Raw genomic sequence first — 20,845 nt, forward strand, 5'->3', positions numbered from 1 at the left:
GCCAAACAGGCCCAAAGCAGCTGTGTCCCTCTGGATCTGTGTTTGTACAGAACTGTGCAGCCAACTTTGGAGTGAAGTGCACTTCTGCTGCTCTGCAGGGTCAGTTGTACATGTCTGCAGCAGAGTGGAGTGAATATTGTATGCTTTCTTTCTGTTCTCTGCCTCTCCTAGAGATGATGATATAGAGGTGCTGGGTGAAGAAGGACCTGATGCTTCTGGAGAAACGTCACCGGTGCGAGCAACACACAGGACCTCTAGGTGGGAGTATTTTCTCTGAGAAATAATTGTGATAATTATCATACAGTAAAATAATTTGGTTTAAATTTGCAACAGATTATTTTCTTTAACTTTGATTGCTTTGGATTGAATGTGCTAATCAGTCTAGCTTTGACTCAAGCTAACACATGGAGGGTATCAGATTCACACATTATCTTTAAGTCAACTGATGCGCGTCCAGATATCAGCATGAGAATATTAATTGGAGTTCCTGATCTCGAACTGGTGACCCACTTCTGAAAGAGTATCTGCATGATTCACAGGTGATGGTGCAATTGTTTCAGGCAGCACTGCGCTCATTCTGACTGGACTCATACATTTGGATTGGTCACCAGAGCAGGGCCAGCAAAAAATGTTTTGGGGAGAAAAAATTGATTGAAGCAGCACACTCTTAAATTAATTCATGCTCATATTGAAGAATGTCTGCTGACACTCCAGCAGTGTGCTGAGTAAACGTAGAAATCATACTTGCATGGTGTCCCTGATGTTCATGCCTGTGACATCACACTATGCCATTTGCTCATATTTATTGTGGTTATTTAGGTGCCAACTATATATAGTTTTTAAACTAACATTGTGTTCTGCAAAGTGTGTATGCATAGAACTTTCTGTTAGGAGTGTCAGGAAATATAGCTTTTTATGTTGAAGGTGTGTGATGTAACAACATGTTATCAGATGTCACTATTAGATTAGATTACTTACAGTGTGGAAACAGGCCCTTCAGCCCAACAAGTCCACACCAACCCTCTGAAGAGCAACCCACCCAGACCCATTCCCCTACATTTACCCCTTCACCTAACACTATGGGCAATTTAGCATGGCCAATTCACCTAACCATTCTCCAGGTGAAATGCTGTTCAGAATGATTGGAAAGGCTCAATCTGCAGCTGAACTAATGGCTGTTTATCATGATTCCAGGGAACAGGATACAAAATTTTCCTTATACTTTAGGATCAGTTCATTTCTTTTTAAAAAATATTAGTAACGTTTTTGATGACATTGGGAGTTTTTACAGGTGTCCTTGCTTAAATGGTGGAAGGAGAACTTTCAAGAATATAAAATAAAAATTCAACAAAAGTCTCCCATTGGCATGGATAAGCTCTGTCTACTGATTCATTGCAACTAGTATAATAGTTAATATAATAAGATTTAATAGTAATTATTTTGTTGTTAAATCTCTAAATAATCTTGAGAAGTACAATTACTGCTCCCTTTTCAACCACACGATACCCAGTGAATCAGACTTCTTCTGAGAACTGAAGTTTCTAGTGCTTTCAGTTTAGACAGAAATTGTGCATTGAAATTGTTCAGCAGCAATGATGGTTTTACTTATTGAAAATCTGTTTACTGAGGGGGACAAGTTAGTCTGAAAGCATCTCAAATTTCGTGGATCTACTCTACATTTTTGCAGTTTCCAATATTCCTATGTTTTCTGAGCTGTACCAAGACACATTGGGTAAATGAACTCATTTCATTCCAATCAGAGGTATCCGTTTTAAGGGTGTATCTGGTCAATCCAAAACAAAGAACTGCAGATGCTGGAAATCTGAAACAAAGACCAGAAATTGCAGGAGAAACTCAGATCTGGCTGTCTCTGTGGAGAGAAAGCAGGACCTGAAACATTGACTCTACTTTCTGTCCACAGTTGGTGACCAGACCAGCTGAGTTTCTCCAGCAATTTCTATCTTTGTCTGGCCAGACCATCCTGGTCTGTGCTGAAGGGAGCTGCTGTTAATTGCAGTCACATTTGGAATTCTTCTGTTCTCCTCGCTCTGCAAGATTGGGAAACGAGGGAATGCTCCAGTGCCCATATCCCTTTGCCTCCCCAGAATCCTTACCTGGATCAACCGAGGTTAAGGTCAAGCTCTACCATGATGTCCTCTGCAGATGAATGGCTCATTGTTACATTTGCCATGCCTGGAAAGTGTTTGCTAGAATCAAATATTGATCAATCGTGTGTACCTGAATTTTCAGTACCATAGACATCAAAGCTCTTTGCCAACATTGCAGTCTGCTATAGTGGCCCATCACATACATGGCCCAGACCCAGGTATAAAATGGTACAGTTCTGCTTTAAATTTAGCCCAGGGACACGTCTCAAAGTATGAATTAAGGGTCACTGAGACATAGTGAGGGCAGTGCCCTTGTGTTAACATTTTGAGAGTATATTTTTAAGATTAGATTAGATTCCCTACATTGTGGATACAGGCCCTTCGGCCCAACAAGTCCACACCGACCCTCCGAAAAGCAACCCACCCAGACCCATTCCCCTACATTTGCCCCTGACTAATCCACCTAATACTATGGGCAATTTAGCATGGCCAGTTCACCTAACCTGCACATCTTGAGTTTGCTGGGAAGGTCTTCTGGTGCAGAGGTCCCTGACGTTCATCCAGCATTGGTGGATTTTCTTGTTTAATAATAACATGTTGTGAAAAAGTGCTCTTCACATTCCTCCCCACCCTGGTAACAGGTCTTTGGTGTTCCCTCCCATCAGCATTCACCACCTAGTTCTCTTCTGAAGATAACATGCCTCGACCAATTCTAGCCCACCTAAAGTGCAGTGTTGATTGCACATACCCTATGTGAAATGTATTTTTACTGCCTCAAAATGGGTATTTGGAAGCAATTGGCTGACACCTTGACCCAAGATTCAGATGACAAATAGAAACTAAACTGTTCCACCCTGTCCTAGAGTGTAAAAGGACATTGTCTGACCCACAGTACCATCCAGAGGATAACTATCATCCGTTTCTACTGCTTATGATAGACATGCTCTTGTATCAGTAATGAATGTATGTGGGATCAACCTTGACTCTACCCCTAAAATGCTTAAGAAATATTCATTGGATGATGCTTACAAACAGTCCTACATGTGAAAGAACGCCACTTGGTTGAGTTTCTTGGAGTGTGTGGGAAACGTGGCTCAGCCAGGAAGAGTAGATATGGAAGGTAGGGAAGGAAAACCAAGAACGTTTAGGATCTTTGTGTGCATGTGTGCATTTGCGTGTGTGTGTCTGTGTGTGCTGAGAGAGCTCATTTGTGCCTGATGGCCTTTGGGGAATGTGGGTAGGGAGGTGAAGGTGTATGATCTCAGCCAGGAAGGTGAGTGGGCATTAATTCAACTGCACTGCTCACATTTCTTTCTGTTCTTTGCAGAAGGACTTCGCAGACAGCTGGTCTCTTGGATTCTATCAGTAATATCTTTGGGTAGGTTAGGAACATTCTCCTCATGTTTTCTTTTTCAATGTTTGATCAAGATCTAATGTGATCAAAACCAATTTTTAATCAGACGGTAATTTAGCTGTCATTCTCTTACAAAAGCACACGCCTCTACCCATTTTATTTTGGTATTACCCTCCTTTTACACGGAATTGTTCCTAAGGATGATGCTCAGTGGTTAGCCTTTTGCTCATAACACTGTGTTTCTGCTTTTCATCTCTGCGCTGCAGTAAGCCCCAGGTTAATCCGTAGAGCTGAAAACACACCGCACTGAGAATTGGAGATGCCTTGTAGAAATTAAGTTAGCAATTATATCAGTAAAACATATTCGACAGCCACTACATATTTTGTAGTAGCCTCTGTTTTATACAAAAAAAACTTCTTCAAACGCTACTTCTGTCTGCTCTTTCAAATCAGTGTTCTGTCTTGTGAATCTACCAAAGGCAACATCCCAGACATGAGTCCCAAGAGCTCACTCGAAACTGGCATTTGCCCCTGCTCTGCCTCGGTAATTTTTTTCTTCTCTGCCTTATAAAGTGCAGCGTTCAAGACACCATTTGCTCTCCATTACCTAACTACAAGCAGCCTAGTTTCATTTGTGACCCTCTGCAATGAGTGACAGCAGATGATTTCAGTAAACAAGGAGGATCTTGGCCTCAACTATATTAAGTTCAGCCTCCTGCAGGAGTCGAGGAACAATGCAGCAAAGGAACAGACCCTTTGGTGAACTGAGCCTTCATTGACTCATGGGCACCATTCTCAACTAAAACCCTTTTTGCCTGTACGCAGTCTGTATCTCTCCATTCCCTACCTGATCATGTATCTGTCAAAATGCCTTTTAAGCATTGCGATTGTATCCACTTCTACCACCCCCAGCACATTCCAGGCACTTAGCACCCTCTGGATAAAAAAACTTGTCTCTTGCATCTGCTTTAAATTTCCTCCTATCTCCTTACTACTATGTCCATAGTAATTGATATTCTTACCCTGGGAAAAAGATTCTAATTTTCCATTCTATCCATACCTCTTGTAATTTTATAAACTTCTATCAGGTTGCCCCTCAGCCTCTGATATCCATGTGAAAACAAACTGAGGTTTTTCCAGTCTGTCCTCATACCTAATACCCTTCAAACTAGGCAACATCCTGGTAAATGTTCTTTGTACTTTCTCCAAAGCCTTTGCATCTTTATAGTAGTCTGGTGACAAGGACTGTTTGCAGTATTCCAAATGTGGCTTTACTAAAGTTCTATACAGCTGTAACATGATTTGCCAATTTTTAATACTGTGTGCCCTGATCGATGAAGGCAAGTATTCTATATGTCCTCTTGTCCATCTTATCCACTTATGTGGCCACTTTCAGGGAACTTTGGACCTGTCTGCTTAATCCCTGTATGTCAATGTGTCTAAAGGTTCTGTGATTTACTATATGTGTCATTTCTGCATTAGATCTTCCAAAATGTATTATCCTGCATTTGTTCAGATTAAATTCTATCTGCCTTTTCCTGCATATTTATATCCTGCTGTATCCTCTGGTAATTTTCCTCAATATCTACAGCTCCCCAACCTTTGTGTCATCCATAAACTTATAATTCAGACCACCCATATTCTCTTCCAAATCATTTATAGAATTTACAAACAACAGGGGTCCCACTACTACTCCCAGATCTCCAGTTGGAAGAATACCCTTCCATTGTGGCACTCTTCCAGGATGAAGCCCGTTCTGTAGTTTACCAGCTCACTGTGGATTCCATGTGATCCCATCTGATATTTTCTGTATATCTTCTGTATCAGCCTACCATGTGAGACCTTGCTGAAATCCATGTCAACAACATGTCCCATTGCCCTCATCAATAATCTTTGTCACTCCCTCAAAAAACTCAATCAAGTTTGTGAGATACACTCAAAGTCACGCTGCCTGCCACTAATAAGTTCATACTTTTCCAAATGTGAATAAATTCTGAAGCTAAGAATCTTGTCCAATAACTTCCCTACCACTGACGGAAGGCTCACCAGCCTGTAATTTACGGGTTATCTTAAATGAAGGAACAGTACTGGTTATTTTCCACTACTCTGGGACCTCTTCTGTGACTAAAGAGAATACAAAGTTTTCGTGCAAGGCTCCTGCAATTGCCTCCCTTGCCTTCCTCAGCATTTTGTAATGGATTCCATCAGATCCTGGAAACTTGTCTGCCTCAATGCTTTTCTAAGCACTCAACACCCCCACCATTTTTACATTGGCATTCTGCTGAATATCAACATACCCCTCTCCTGACTCAATATCCACCATGTCCTTCTCCTTTGTGAATACCAATGTAAAGTATTTAAGAATCTCACACACATCCTGTGGCTCCATGCGTAAATTCCCTCCTTTGTTCTTGTGTGGATGTACCCTTTCCCTTAATACCCTCTTGCTCTTTATATACATATGAAAAGCTTTTGGGATTTCCTTAATCCTGTTTACCAAGGTCGCTTCATGACCTCTTTCAGCCCTCCTAACTCAGTGTTTATGTTCTTTCCTACTTTCTTTACATCCCTCAAAGTTCTGTCTGTAGTTTCCTAAACCTTATTATGTCTCCTTTTCCTTTCCAACAAAACTTACAATTTTTCTTGCTATCCTTATCCTTCATTTTCAAAAGAATGTACTGGTCCTGATTCTAATGAACAGGCCATTAGAAGATACCCATGTGATAGGTATGGATTTATCTGAAGCACCTTAATCTATATTCCCCAGTTCCTGCTTAATGTCCACCCCCAATTTAGGGCTTTCACCTGAGGACTATACTTATCCTTATTCATACATAACTTAAAATTTGCAGAATTATCCCATGACTGAATAAAAACACAGGTCTTTAACTGAAAGCTCCCACTGCTGCTTATCCCCAGGTTCACTCTGCTCTGCTCCTGTCACCACTCGAGTGTAGTCATTCACTCGTGATCAGAAGAAACTTGAACTACGTGAGGTCCTCTTAACACCCAAAACCAGTTGTTGCCCTTGGTGATATAAGCTAATGCTGCACAGACTGACCGTAGAGCTGGGCTTTCCAGTCTGTATGATTGAGACCTGCATTTGTCCATCTCATGATTTCTTCATTTGATCCATTATTGTAGATCAGCTAACGTATCTTGCTTCTCTCCTTACTCACCGCACTGTCCAAAATATAAATACACACGTTGTTCTAAGTGAATGTTGTTCCTTGGTTATTTTTCACCATCTGCAGATGGAGTAAATGAGAGACTCTTTGTTTGCTACCTTTAGAAAACGTTCGCCCACATTGCATGGGACTGTGACAGATTGCCCCAGTGTGCGCACGGGGCCATGCAACGAGATGCGACTTCCCACCACAGCACTGCACGTATTTGTAAGTATTTGAACAAATAAGTAAAAGGACCTGCTATTCAACTTAGATGCAGTAGGATGGGAGGAGGCTCCGCGGAGCCTAAGTTGAGCTTACAACCTAGTAGGTGTGAAGGGAACAAACAGATGCTGGAATGTGTACTGAAAACAAAATGCTGGAAATCATAGCGGTTTTGACAGCATCCATGGAGAGAGAGAGAGGAAGCTAACGTTTCAAATTTAAATGACTTGTCATGAGACATGAAGTGTGGAAGGAGCAATACTTACGCAATGGTGAGTGATTGGAGTGCTGGAGGAGGAAGGATGTTGATTGTGTAGATTAAGTGATCAGAATGAGAGACTGGCAGAACAGTGGTGTGATTAATTTCCAAACTGGAAAGAACAGACAGTCCCACTGGGTTGGTGGAGGGGAGAGATAGAGAGAGAGAATGTAACAAGTAAAGCTAAAAGAAAGGGAAGGAATGGGACTCGGTTCACAACCTGATAGTATTGAACTCCATGTTAAATCAAGATGGTTGTAAAATGCCTAGTCTGAAGATGAGATGTTGTTCCTCCTGTTGCAGTGTTGGAAACACTGCATTCTGCGTCACCTACCAGTTTTTACTTGTCTCTGCTTAGAATTTTGCTGAATCATGGCATGTGAGTAATTTTCCTTCTATTGGACTGAGTTCCCGATCAGTGCTGGTCCTGCAGATTTAGTGAAATAAGATCATGCTGTTAACTTGGACTGTTTGAGAGTTCTGTTTAACAGGAAAGCATAGGAATAACATGACCATTACAATCCATCTGACTGGTTCCAATCTCGCAAGAAATGTGCTGTACAACATCTTTCATCTGACTGAATTGAGCTAAATTATTAAGTTGGAAAGCCAAAATAAAATCCTGGTGTAGTAAAATGGCAAAGAATAGCTTGTGCCAAAGCAGCATTTTATCATATCTGTCAGCAATGTCGCACGGTGCTTCTCTAAGTGTCATCATTGTCCGATAAACTTGAACAGGATTGTTCTCACATTTATTAGCTGCTGTTTAATGTTTATGGTTTGGAAGAAAGTTTTTTTTTCAGAACATTCTTGGGGAGGCCGAGTGCTTTTTTCAGACTCTTGTTATACACAACATATTAGAACAATCAAGCATCACAAATTGCATAACCTTTTTTTATATATCAATGTTACACTATTAATGATTCGTTTTACGGTCGGGCGTGTCTTTAAAAAGTAAGTTGAAATGTTGATGTGATTCACATTGTGACTGAAATTCAGAAGAAAGATCATGATTTATTCCATTACTTAAGCAAAAATACTGTAATTTCACTCTCCTAGTATTCAGCTGTCAAATGATATCACTGCTTTATCCAGGAGTCTTTTGCACGTATTGATATAAATTCTGAATATACTTCCCAGTCGTTTCATCTTTTGCTGCTAATTTGACTGTCATAGTTGACTTTGATATTAATTTGCAGGTTGACTTTGTACAATTTAGGATCTTTATTCAGGCCTCTTTCTGAAGCTGAAATGGACAAGCTTCTCCTGCCTTACCAGTGAATATAAAATGAGCAGTTTATGGCTCTTGATACCCATCACCAAAGTTTGCATATGCTCTTTGTTATTTATTTATTGTTTTGGTGCATTTTCAGTCTGGTGCTTTGCTGAGTTGTAAATGAGGATCGAGTTCAGTGATGTTGAATATATGGTCTGATTTGACATATTTCATCCTGTGTCCATAACAGGTGTTTAAACCGAACTACTGTCAGTGGACTGTTAGATGACGTGGGGCTACCTGTAATACATGACTTGATTTGGAAATGATTTGGAGATGCCGGTGTTGGACTGGAGTGTACAAAGTTAAAAGTCACAACGCCAGGTTATAATCCAACAGGTTTAATTGGAAGCCCTAGCTTTCGGAGTGCCACTCCTTCATCAGGTGGTTGACGATGGTCCTTCAACCACCCGATAAAGAAGCAGTGCTCTGAAAGCTAGTGCTTCCAATTAAACCTGTTGGACTATAACCTTGTGATGTGACTTTTAACTTTTGCTGAGAGCTGTGTTGTTTTTGTTCAGTGTTAAAGAATAATAAAAAAATTCTTGTATTCTTGAATAACTTTTCTGTTGAGTGGAGTGTCACTCCTAATACTTTGATATAACTGGCGATTATATTGTGCTGTTCATAACATCTGGACATTGCAAAGTGCTTTACAGGCAACAAAGTACTTCAGAGGTAGTTAATGTTGTAGTCTGACAGCAGCAGCTAATCTATGCACTGTCCTGGTCCTGTAAACAGCACTGAGGTAGACAACCAGGTAATCTGTTTTAGTGATGTTAATTGAGTGATAAATATGGCACACTACCAGAAAGAACTCATCAGCTGTTCTTTGAACAGTGCCTTGGGATTTATTTTGAATCCAGTTGAGGAGATAAGGAGGTGCCTCATTCTGGATTCTGGGTTAGTTAATCAATAGAATGCAGAGCATAGGAATGGATGGATCTTTTTTGAGTTGGTTGGTATAAGTAACTAGTGGAGGGCTACAAAGACCATTGCTGGGACCTCCACAATTTACAATCTATATTACTTGAGTATTTTGTGACCTGAGAATGGCCTAACTCTGACCTTATTGCAGGCCCAGGGTGCTACTGAATGTTGCAGGTTGTGGCTGGTGGTGAAAGAGTGAAACTTCGGTGCTAATAGCAGAAGAGCTAGGAAATACAACATCTATTTGCAGATGGATGTCTTTTTGGGAAGATAAATTGTTTTCATTCAGTACCTATGAGGAAGGCAATAGAAAACTAGCTCCAGTTCTTTTCCCTAGTCAAATTGCTCATGCTAATTGTTGAAGGTGAAAATGGGGCAGTCTTCTAACAACTAAAAAAGGACTGGAATGGAGAAAGGAAAAGAATTGACCTTGGCAATGTCATTACTATACTTTGTTACCTGCCTCGCTGTTGGCACCTGTGTGGTTCTAATACACACAGTTTCTGCTAAGGGTGTCCTTCCTGAGATGATCCCAGTATAATCCATGGGTTTCTCTTAACTTAGCTCTGGATTTTACTGTTTTATTTTTAGGATGCTCATGATGGAGAGGTAAATGCAGTCCAGTTCAGTCCAGGATCTCGAGTAGTGGTGACTGGTGGCACAGACCGGAAGGTTAAACTCTGGGAGATCTTGTCAGGTATGTTGCGGGGGATTTACTTCTAAATCCACACTGGTGCCAAGTAGCAGGATTAGAGCTTAACCTGACTCTTGTGTCTGTGACTGTTTTACTGTTCAAAAACATGATGGGTAATCCTAGCAATGTTTTCAGGGTTTTATGGGGGAAGGAAATCTCCTCTACCTATCTGCCATGAGCACCTATGGCGCACGTGTTGAAGCTTCAGTTGTTTTAGTTTCCTGTTCTCTTCATTCCCTCCCCATAGCTGTAAGTCCTAATGGGCTGTATTTCCACACCTGCTGAGTTTTGTCAAATGGAGAGTTAGACAGTGAGCGTTAGTAGACAGTTCCACTTTGGGAGGTATTAAAGCAGAATCTGATCCTGTCCTTTTCAATCTTCACAGAACACTTTGTGTAGTGATCGGGAACTTGAGTTAATTTTTGTAGCATTCCCACCACATTAACTCTTGGAGGTGAGATGCTTTGTAACCACCTGCCCCATTCCTTATTATGACCTGACTGAGAATAAAACTTACATTGTGCTTGGCGTGTTTTTATTGCCTCATTTTAAGATGTGCACAGTAATACCCATGTTCTTCTAAACTAGTGGTGGTTTTTGTAATTGTTTGAAGTACAGAGGTCAGTGATGATGGATAAACGCTCTGATGGCACTTTATTAAATGCCCACATGCTCGCTCCCAGGTGCTCCTGTGTTTTCCATTCTGCACCAGTTGCGCTGTGATGGACTTGGAGTTCCTGACAGTGACCGATGCTGCTGTTTCAGTTGATATTCTCGCAGAGCAATGTGGGATGTCTTTACAGCGTGCATCCTACAGAATTCATCCCATAGGAGCTTTTGAGCATGGTGGGATTTCTTTCTGGTGCATGAATGCAAGTTTTCAAGCTGAGACCTCTATTGAGACAGTGGGGTTAATCTTATATTGGTCTGGATGCTGATGTGAAACGCTGACGATAATTAGTCTCATCTGATTGCTAATCAATATTGCCTTACTTTAGCGATCAGTTATTTGAAGGGATGTTTCACTATGGGTGATTTGTAGTAGTTTTGCTTTTGGTTCCCATGAAGAATTGCTTGACGCTAGCAGCTGATGTCATTGGTTTGGAAAAGGTGCCCTGTGGGGATTCCTACGCAGTCACCTTACTGGTTTGGAGCATCAGGTGTAACCTGCTGGAGATGGATTTTTATTTAATGTTTATTTATTTCCTTTCCTTCAAGATACTGACCCCAACTTGAGTTCAGTGCCCTCTATCCTTGATTTTTCTTGCTTGCTCTTTAGATGAGACCAGTGAGCGAGTGTGGTACCTCTCAGTCCAGACCTATCCTTGCTCAGTGAACACAAGTAGCCGGGTAGCTGACTAAGCTCTCTAAACCAGGGCACTGAAGCAATTTGTAGCTTTCCTACTTCAGAGGTTAATTTTTTTTATTAAGCACATCCTGGACCTGGCCTGAGAGTACTTGTGCCTAAAATGCAAAGATTCCATTCTCAAAATTATGATCCCTCAACATGAATACAAATTCATCCAGGAATTCTAAATTTGCAGTGAAAGACTACCCCGGTTGTGAGACTGACAACTAATAGACTGTTGTTTGTTTTATCCAGGAAAGTGTGAGTTGAAGGCTTCACTCACTGGCAGCAATGCTGGCATTACCAGCCTTGAATTTGACAGCACAGTAAGTTGGAGTTTATGTGCTTTCGTGACTTTTGCTTGGTGCTTGCCAAAGTTGCAAAGAACCTGATTCCGTGTTAGAAGTATCGCAGTGAGCCGTACTGCTGGAAGGGGAGCTGAATCTCTGATTCTGTGTAAGAGACTTGGTGAGGACTTAAGAGCAGTTTGACAACTGTAGCAGTCAAACTCGAGCAAGCTGGAGGAATTGGATAGCTAAGTTTGAGATTTTGGAGAAGATTTGTGGATCAGGTTGTAAATTTGCTCGCTGAGCTGGTAGGTTTGTTTTCGGACATTTTATCACTATACTAGGTAACATCATCAGTGAGCCTCCAGTGAAGCGTTGGTGCTCTGATCCACTAGCTACTTAGCTGTCCCGGTTTGTTGTGATAGGTGATGTCATTTATAGTTCTGTTTTGGAGAGGTTGGTAAGTGGGATCCAAATCTATATATTTGTTAATGGAGTTCCAGTTTGAATGCCAGGCCTTTAGGAATTCCCGTGCTTGTCTTTGGTTAGCCTGTCCCAGAATGGATTTCTTGTCCCAGTCGAACTGGAGACCCTCTTCATCTGTGTGTATAGATACCAGTGATAGTTGGTCATGTCTTTTGGTAGCTAGTTGGTGCTCATGTATCCTGGTGGCTAGTTTCCTGCCTGTTTGTCTAATGTAATGTTTGTTGCAGTTCTTGCAGGGTATTTTGTATGTGACATTTGTTCTGCAGGTTGTTGGTACAGCGTCGTTTTAAGTTCATCAGGAGCTGTTAGTGTGGTAGTAGGTTAATGGAGTGCCATGATGCCTTGGGGCTGGAGTAGTCTGGTCGTCATCTCCGAGATGTCTTTGTATGGCAGAGTGGTTAGATTCTTTAGGCATGTTGTGTCATCTTGTTTAGGTCTGTTGTGCAGGAGTCGGCGGACTGCGCTTATCAGATACCCGTTGTTCTTGAATATGTTGTGTTGCTGTTTTCCTTGGCTTCTCGTAGTTCCAGGCTGCTGCAGTGTGTTGCGGCTCATTTAAATAATGTCCTGATGCAGCTCTGTTTGTGGGTATTTGGATGGTTGCTCCTGTAGTTGGTCAGAGAGTATGGCTTTGTTGTAGGTGCTGGTCTGCAGCTCCCCATCGGCTTTTTGTTTTACTTTGACATCTAGGAAGGGCAGTATGTTGTTATTCTCTTCCTTTTTGGTGAACTCTATACCAGTAAGTTCACAAGCAGTGTTTGCTTAGTGTAACTGAGCAAATTTGGAGCCTATAGGAAATATCCAGAGGCAAGGATGAAGAGCTGTTATTAGGCCTGTGAATAAGTACTGGAGTCTGGACAAGCTGCTCCTCTGGAAAGGAGGGCGATTGACTTGAAAAGAAACAGTTTTGCAGAAATCCATGATAGAATGACTCGAGAATTTGTTACAAGTCCAGATTGGTGAAAGTGAAGTATTGGGAAATTTAATGTGATCTGATGACCCACCTTCTCAGTAATATTTGAGGAGAATGGCTGGAAGGTTCATGAGACCTGTCTTTATTGCATTTGTTGTTTGATTTTTGCTGTGCGATGTTTAATCACAGTCTATTACCCATATTTGCCACATATTAATTTTGTGTTAGGAAATAAGCTGTCCATATAGTTTAGATTGCACTATTATTCTAGCATTGTACAGTAAAGTTTATTGTTTGTGCAACAGTTTCTTGAGGCTTTATTCTCTTAGTAAGTCCCTTAGGTGTCTCTCTCTGTTTTTAATCAATCATTCAGGGGACATGGGCCACCAATTATTGCCTATCCCTATTTGCCTTTGAGAAGATGGTGGTGAGCTGTTGCCTTGAAGCACTGCAGTCTGTGCTGTAGGTAGACGCATAATGCTGCTTGGGAGACAATTCCAGAATGTTGATCCAATAACATTAAAGATATATATTTCCAAATCTGAATATAAAGTGGTTTGGAGGAGAACTTGCAGGTGGTGGTTTTGCCATGTATCTGTTGCCCTTGTCTTTTTTGGATGGCAGTTATCATGGGTTTGGAAGCTGCTGTCTAAGGATCTTTGAATTTCTGCAGTGCATCTTGTGGATATTACACTCTGCTGCTATTGGGGATTGATGGTGGAGACAGTGGGTACTTGTGGATGTGTTGCCAGTTTAGCTGGTTGCGTTGTCCTGGATGGTGTCAAGCACTCTGGGTGAGTGGGGAGTATTCCATTACACTTGTGACCGGTACTTTGTAGATGGTGGACAGGCTTTGGGAGTCAACATATGAGGTACTTGCTGCAGTATTCCTAGCTTTTAGACTGTTATTGTAGCTGCTGCATTTGTTTGGTTAGTCCCATTCAGTTTCTTTGTCTATAGTTAAAGTTTCAAGTTGCTGATTCTAACCAGATTGTAACATAAATTTAAAGGTGTGCAGAGGGATTGTGACATTCAGAAATATTTAAAACTGATTTTCCTCCCTTCATCTGTACATAATGGACACATAATCATGCAGGAACATTGAATATGATCTTCATTCCTGCTCCTATCCTAGCTGAACTAACAGATTAGATTGCAGTTGAATCTGTTACAGTTCACACCATTCCGTGTTAGCCATGTTTTGTTCTGTTTGGTGATTTAGCTCTGTTTGCAAAGTATTAAAGTAACTTCTTTTTTCCCTCAGGGAGCGTACCTGCTAGCTGCCTCCAATGACTTTGCCAGCAGAATCTGGACTGTCGATGATTCTCGGCTGCGGGTAGGTAACAAATGTTTAACATATACTCAATTTAGTCTCTAATGTTGTGCTCCAAACCTATTGGTCTGGAGCTTCCTTCATACTATGTGTAGTATTTTGTCATGAGAATGAAAGATGAATTTTAAACTGACTTTGTGCTCATGGTAAATATTTTGTTTTTTGAAGTAAAGAAATACATAGTGACCAGTGTCCCTAGATAGTTCCACTAGTAGATAAACACAAACTCATAGCTTCTAATAACTCCGAACCTCTTCTAGTGAAAATGCCTGGTCCTTTAGTCTCTTCTAAAGCTGAATCCTCTGGTCCTTCCACATTTTGGCGATCTCTTCTGCACTGTCTCTACGGCATCACCAAGTAAGTCCCTGACTCCACACATTATGTAAGTGGCCAAGCCATGGTTAGAATAGATTTGAGACAGTCATGTTCAACTGACAAAGCCATATAAAGCTGCTGTGCAGAGGTCAGTGATGATAAGTAAAAGGTCTGACTGCACAGAGTTATCCTCACAGCCTCGCTCCCAGGGAACCCTGCAATTCCCATCCTGCTCTAGACGTGCTGCGATGGTAGAAGGTTTCCTGATAGTAATTGATGCTGTTGTTTAGTCAGTTCGCGAGTTTTGGAACATGTCTGCAATGCACACCTAACACACATACTTACTCAGGAGTGTGGTGCTGTGAGGTTTGTCTCTGTTGCCTGACTGCAAATTGAAAACTGAGACCTCTCATTCTAAACCTTACAGAGAGAATTTTGCATTGAACCAAATATTGTGTGTGACCTAAGGGTTTTTTTAATTGTATGTTTTATGTCTGTGGACGTGACTTTCTGCAACTTGCCCTGGTACACTCTGCACTGACGTTACAGAGCACTATTTGAGTTTTGAGTGTGGGCAGACCACTCTGCTGCAACCATCTTTCCCTGAGGTGCTGTTGTCGAGCTGTGTGAAACTGTGGATGCCTGTTTCCATTTTAAATATGTGAGCATAATTAGAGAATAATCTGTGATGGCTTTTCTTGCGCCTCATGCACTCCTGTATCTGGTGTTTCCCAAGTCTCAATCTGTGATCCTTTTCCAATTTTCATCTATATGCTACTCATCAATACTAACATCTGAAAATATATAGTGTTTCCACATGTGCATCTACCACACCACCCCCTCTCTCAGTGACTCTCACTAGCCATGCTAGGTGACTGACATCCCAATGTTGGAACAGCAGAAATCTCTCCGTTTAAAATTACAAACACATAAGTTATTATCCATTGTGCTTGCAACATCCTTATTTTGAAATTTCTCTTAAGGCCTGATCTCTTGATATAATCTCCATGTCATATAGCATGCTTTTAGCATCTGTGTTTGTGTTCAGTCTCAGCGTAAAAGATGCAAATCTAGGTCAGTATGCACGTTAAAACTCCAGGCCACATGTCGAATGTGAGATATTACAGAAAGGTAAGCACAGAGAAAATATATCATTTGGGAGCATTGCACAGCAGAAGATGGGATTCAGGGGTGAAGTGGTGGAGATGTCCTTTTTTGAATGTGCAGGATTGGTAGGAGATGCTGGGTAAATGGAACAAAGGAAAATTGGCCTGACACTAGTGAGCATGAACGCATACAGTGTGTGAGAAGCAGTGACTCGGTGCAGCATATTTGGATTTAAAAGTGAAGTGGGGGTGATTCACAGCTGGCAGTAGGTGAAGTCTTACAATTTAGAAAGAAAGGAAAATTAACATTTTGGGTCTGTGATGCTCTGTCAGAACTGAAAAATGTAAAAAGCTGAGAAAATAAGCCTTTGTTGCAGAGGCTAATTGGAAAGTTACAGGAAGTGGTTGGTCTTTGCAAGACATTGTGGCAAGTTTGAGGATATCCTGTTTGTCAAACCAAACAGTGTGGCATTAAAATATGTCTTTGGTTGAACTTCAGATATGTGCCTTTAGTTTGTGTTTGTAGCTAAGTGCAGTTGGGTTTATTTAAATTAATCTCTTTCCTAATTTAGCCTGGGAGCCATTTGCAGTTCACTAGTCCTTTACCAATGACCTCCAGCAGAATTACTGTTTCATGTGTTTCTCCCTGTTTAATTCCAGCCAGAAGAAAATTGACTGAATTAGAATTTGGTGCAGTTCTCTTTCTTTCTACCTAGAAAACAAGTGCTCTTGGTAATCAAGAGGTAGTCCAGCTTCCAAGTCAGTGGACCCCATTAAAACTGAAGCTTCTGTTGCTATTTTAACTTGTGTAACTCTGATGCAAACTTTGGCAGTATGATCAAACCAAACTCGCTGCTGGAATCTCATACTCAGTCAGCCCAGTATCCCATCACACCTGAAGGTGACTTTTGAGCCAGACTTTGGCCTAAGGTTTGGTTTTGAAACAAAACTCACATTTTGTTTTTAGAAGACTATTGTTTGGATAGCCTTTTAAGCTCTGAGTTCAAGTCAAGACCCACTCCAGGACTTCGAGTAAAAAGTGAGGTCTGCAGATGCTGGAGATCAGAGCTGAAAATGTGTTGCTGGTTAAAGCACAGCAGGTTAGGCAGCATCCAAGGAACAGGAAATTCGAGACGTTTCGGGCCAGAGCCCTTCATCAGGAATGAGGAGAGGGTGCCAGGCAGGCTAAGATAAAAGGTAGGGAGGAGGGACTTGGGGGAGGGGTGATGGAGATGTGATAGGTGGAAGGAGGTTAAGGTGAGGGTGATAGGCTGGAGTGGGGTGAGGGCGGAGAGGTCAGGAAGAGAATTGCAGGTTAGGAAGGCGGTGCTGAGTTCGAGGGATTCGACTGAGACAAGGTGGGGGGAGGGGAAATGAGGAAACTGGAGAAATCTGAGTTCATCCCTTGTGGCTGGAGGGTTCCCAGGCGGAAGATGAGGCGCTCTTCCTCCAACCGTCGTGTTGTTATGTTCTGGCGATGGAGGAGTCAAGGACCTGCATGTCTTCAGTGGAGTGGGAGGGAGAGTTAAAGCGTTGAGCCACGGGGTGGTTGGGTTGGTTGGTTCGGGCGTCCCAGAGGTGTTCCCTGAAGCATTCTGCAAGTAGGCGGCCTCTCTCCCCAATATAGAGGAGGCCACATCGGGTGCAGCGGATGTGGCCTCCTCTATATTGGGGAGAGAGGCCGCCTACTTGCAGAATGCTTCAGGGAACACCTCTGGGACGCCCGAACGAACCAACCAACCCAACCACCCCGTGGCTCAACACTTTAACTCTCCCTCCCACTCCACTGAAGACATGCAGGTCCTTGACTCCTCCATCGCCAGAACATAACAACACGACGGTTGGAGGAAGAGCGCCTCATCATCAGCCTGGGAACCCTCCAGTCACAAGGGATGAACTCAGATTTCTCCAGTTTCCTCATTTCCCCTCCCCCCACCTTGTCTCAGTCGAATCCCTCGAACTCAGCACCGCCTTCCTAACCTGCAATCCTCTTCCTGACCTCTCCGCCCCCACCCCACTCCGGCCTATCACCCTCACCTTAACCTCCTTCCACCTATCACATCTCCATCGCCCCTCCCCCAAGTCCCTCCTCCCTACCTTTTATCTTAGCCTGCCTGGCACCCTCTCCTCATTCCTGATGAAGGGCTCTGGCCCGAAACGTCTCGAATTTCCTGTTCCTTGGATGCTGCCTAACCTGCTGTGCTTTAACCTGCAACACATTTTCACCACTCCAGGACTTGCACATTAAAAAGCAGGGGGCCGGCTCTCCAGTGCAGTACTGAAGTGTGCTGCGCTGTTGGTGGTGCTGCCTTTTGGATAAAATAGACTGAGGTGCCATCTCTGCCTGTTCAGGTGGATGCAGAAGACCACGTGATACTTTGAGAAACAGCAGGAGAGTTATGCCATGTCTTGGCCAGGGCTCATTTATCAGACAGTAGCCCAAAAAATAAGTTAACTGCTCATTATCAAATAGCTGTACATGGCAACCTGTTGTGCTAATGTTAGCTGCTGTACTTCCTCTAGCACAACACAGTGACCTCACTTCACAACTACTTCATTGACTGTGAAGCACTTTGAACTGACTGGGTGGTCATGGAAGATGCCCTATAAATGCAAGGTTATTTTTCTCAATTGAGAGCAGAGCTGTGTGGGTAAGCCAGTTGCACTTCCAATACGTTGTAGTTGACAGCTGACTTGTACGTTGTACCTTCTCTTTCCATAACAGCACACGCTGACGGGACACAGTGGGAAAGTGCTGTCTGCAAAATTTCTTCTGGACAATGCCCGGGTAGTGTCAGGAAGCCACGATCGGACACTCAAGCTGTGGGACTTGAGCCGTAAGATCTGTAAGTAGGAGTGTGGTGTTGAGCTAAAGTGGCGTGAAATAGATTGGAATGCTAAGTTTCTTTGTCCTGTGCAGCACAGCGCAGCACAGGCTTAGCAACCTCCTGACCACCGTGTAGCAGTAAGCTATAACCATCAGGCAGTAAGATTTCATTCCCATTCACAGTTGAGATTGCTAATTTCAACAATTAAAATCATACCTGCATTACGAAACAAGGGGAAAAAAAGACTTGTGCTGAGTTATTCTATGCAAAAATGGGTTGTGGGACTTAATTGAGCTTCAGCTTTCCATGGTTCAACAGCCCCCTCTTACCCCCTGTTGACATGCAAGGTTTGGTGAGATTACTGGTGTCAGTGAAATGTTACCTCCTGCTGGTAATGCCCTTTATTAAGGTGGGAGGGTGAGGGACAGCAGCCAACCATTGGCCCAAGAGAAAACTTTCAAAATTCAAAGGATTGAATCACAAATGTTGACTTCTTCCTGCTTGTGTGCATCTCACTAAATTAGAGCGAAGAGCAATGAAAGACCATCTTGTTTCAGCTCAGTGCCTTCCATTCCTCACCCCTCCCAAAATGAAATCCATCTACGTGATAACCATGTGAGGCTCCTGATCAGACATCAAATGAACAATTAGTCGATGATTGATAGATGCTTGTGAGCAGCAGATTGGCAAGTAGGTGGAAGTCACAATGTGTAGCACATTGACTTCTAGAAACTAGTGAGAATGTTCTGTTCCTGAAAACCTTGACGTGTACAAGTATTAGTGCGCAAGTCTTTTGAATAAAGCACAATATGGCTCTTGAGGAATACCATTCTATCTTCTTACCATTTCTTTCAATGTTAACCCTTTATCTTCTAGGTACAAAGACAGTGTTTGCTGGTTCAAGCTGCAATGATATTGTTTGCACTGAGCAATGTGTTATGAGTGGGCACTTTGACAAGAAGATTCGTTTCTGGGACATTAGGTGAGATGAAGACATTGAGTTTCTCTCCAGAATCATTTAATATGCTTCTGAAAAGTTATCATGTCATGGACCCAAACAGCAAAGTTTTGTAGACTGGACAGTTTGTAAGACTGAAACAAATACAGAAGATCCTGGAAAAGCTCAGCAAGTCTGACAGCATCTGTGGAGATAAATCAGTTCATGTTTCAGGTCCGGTGACCCTTCCCCTGAACTTTCTCAGCGGTTTGTGGGACTGCTTTCTCTGAGTAAGATCTCTGTGAAACTGTTCTCAAGTCCTAAAAGGAGTAGGTTTGAGGTTACTGCAGAAGCAGCGCCAAAGGTTCCAGCTTTGAGCAAGGAGGTTGCACAAAGTTGTCAGAGCTTGATGGACACGTGGAGTAAGATACCTTTGGGATGAGGTAGTGAACACAGTCTGTAGATTTCTTATGTAGAGGATATAAGATTTAGCAAGATTATGAGCCATTGGTTTTGTTCTGCCGTTAAGTATCCTGGCTAAGCTTCAGCATTAACTTAATTTTTCAACTTATTTGCATACATTTTAATAGCCCCAACTGACTAAAAATGTCTCTATTGGCATTAAATATATTAAATCAACCAAGCATCCTCACTGTTCTTGGGACGAAGTCTAACTTAAGCAATTTCTCCATGTCTGAAATGGCTGCTTCCTTGCTCTGAGAGTCTGGAGTCAACAACCAAGGGTAACAGACTCTCATTATCTATCCTGCCAAAGCTTCTCAGAATTTTATATACTTCAATAAGATCCCTCCTCATTCTTGTAAGCCCAAAGAATATCGACAAATTTAGATAAAAAGGTGAAAGGAACAGCTGACTGAGAAAAACTAGTTTTGGAACTGGTGGATTGTAAAATCTTTTTTAGTTCTGCATTTGCCATGTAACCAGAAACACACAACATTGTTGAGTATTATAATGTTATGTTAGTGAGACTTGTTCTGCAGTCTGTTAGGTAAGCCTGGGTAGCTAGGGGAAATTGATTACTGGAAATCAATGGCATCTTAGATCATTTTTCTGAAAAAGAAAGTGCCAAATATTTATATTAGAGATTGTAGTAGACTGAGTCTTCTAAAATCCCTGAAAGGAGTCACTGGTCCCAGGTTGTAAACAGTTGTGGTGTAAGCTGCTTGTTCATGTCAAAGATGCATGGCAGTTGGGACCAAGGATATCTCATTAACTTTCTACCTAAATGCAGGATTAATGTGCTTTACCTTAGTAATCA

General features: G+C 42.1%; 1 protein-coding gene and 2 non-coding genes across 4 annotated transcripts in view; all 3 read left to right on the forward strand.

Moving 5' to 3' along the window:
- LOC132821941 (autophagy-related protein 16-1-like) overlaps positions 1–20,845 on the forward strand; it is a 50,231-nt gene that overhangs the window by 18,891 nt on the left and 10,495 nt on the right. For both annotated transcript variants that reach the window (XM_060834937.1, XM_060834938.1), the window contains exons 7-14: positions 172–258; positions 3,436–3,486; positions 6,755–6,857; positions 9,911–10,016; positions 11,617–11,687; positions 14,312–14,383; positions 18,527–18,647; positions 19,506–19,611. In XM_060834937.1, coding sequence (XP_060690920.1) covers positions 172–258; positions 3,436–3,486; positions 6,755–6,857; positions 9,911–10,016; positions 11,617–11,687; positions 14,312–14,383; positions 18,527–18,647; positions 19,506–19,611 — 717 coding nt within the window. The remainder of the gene's footprint in view (positions 1–171; positions 259–3,435; positions 3,487–6,754; positions 6,858–9,910; positions 10,017–11,616; positions 11,688–14,311; positions 14,384–18,526; positions 18,648–19,505; positions 19,612–20,845) is intronic.
- LOC132822002 (small Cajal body-specific RNA 6) lies at positions 10,633–10,906 on the forward strand. The gene has a single exon (XR_009645387.1). It is a non-coding gene; the product is annotated as a small Cajal body-specific RNA 6 (non-coding RNA).
- On the forward strand, positions 14,843–15,102 carry LOC132822001 (small Cajal body-specific RNA 6). The gene has a single exon (XR_009645386.1). It is a non-coding gene; the product is annotated as a small Cajal body-specific RNA 6 (non-coding RNA).

The sequence above is a fragment of the Hemiscyllium ocellatum genome, chromosome 13 (assembly GCF_020745735.1).
Source record: "Hemiscyllium ocellatum isolate sHemOce1 chromosome 13, sHemOce1.pat.X.cur, whole genome shotgun sequence".
NCBI lineage: Eukaryota > Metazoa > Chordata > Chondrichthyes > Orectolobiformes > Hemiscylliidae > Hemiscyllium > Hemiscyllium ocellatum.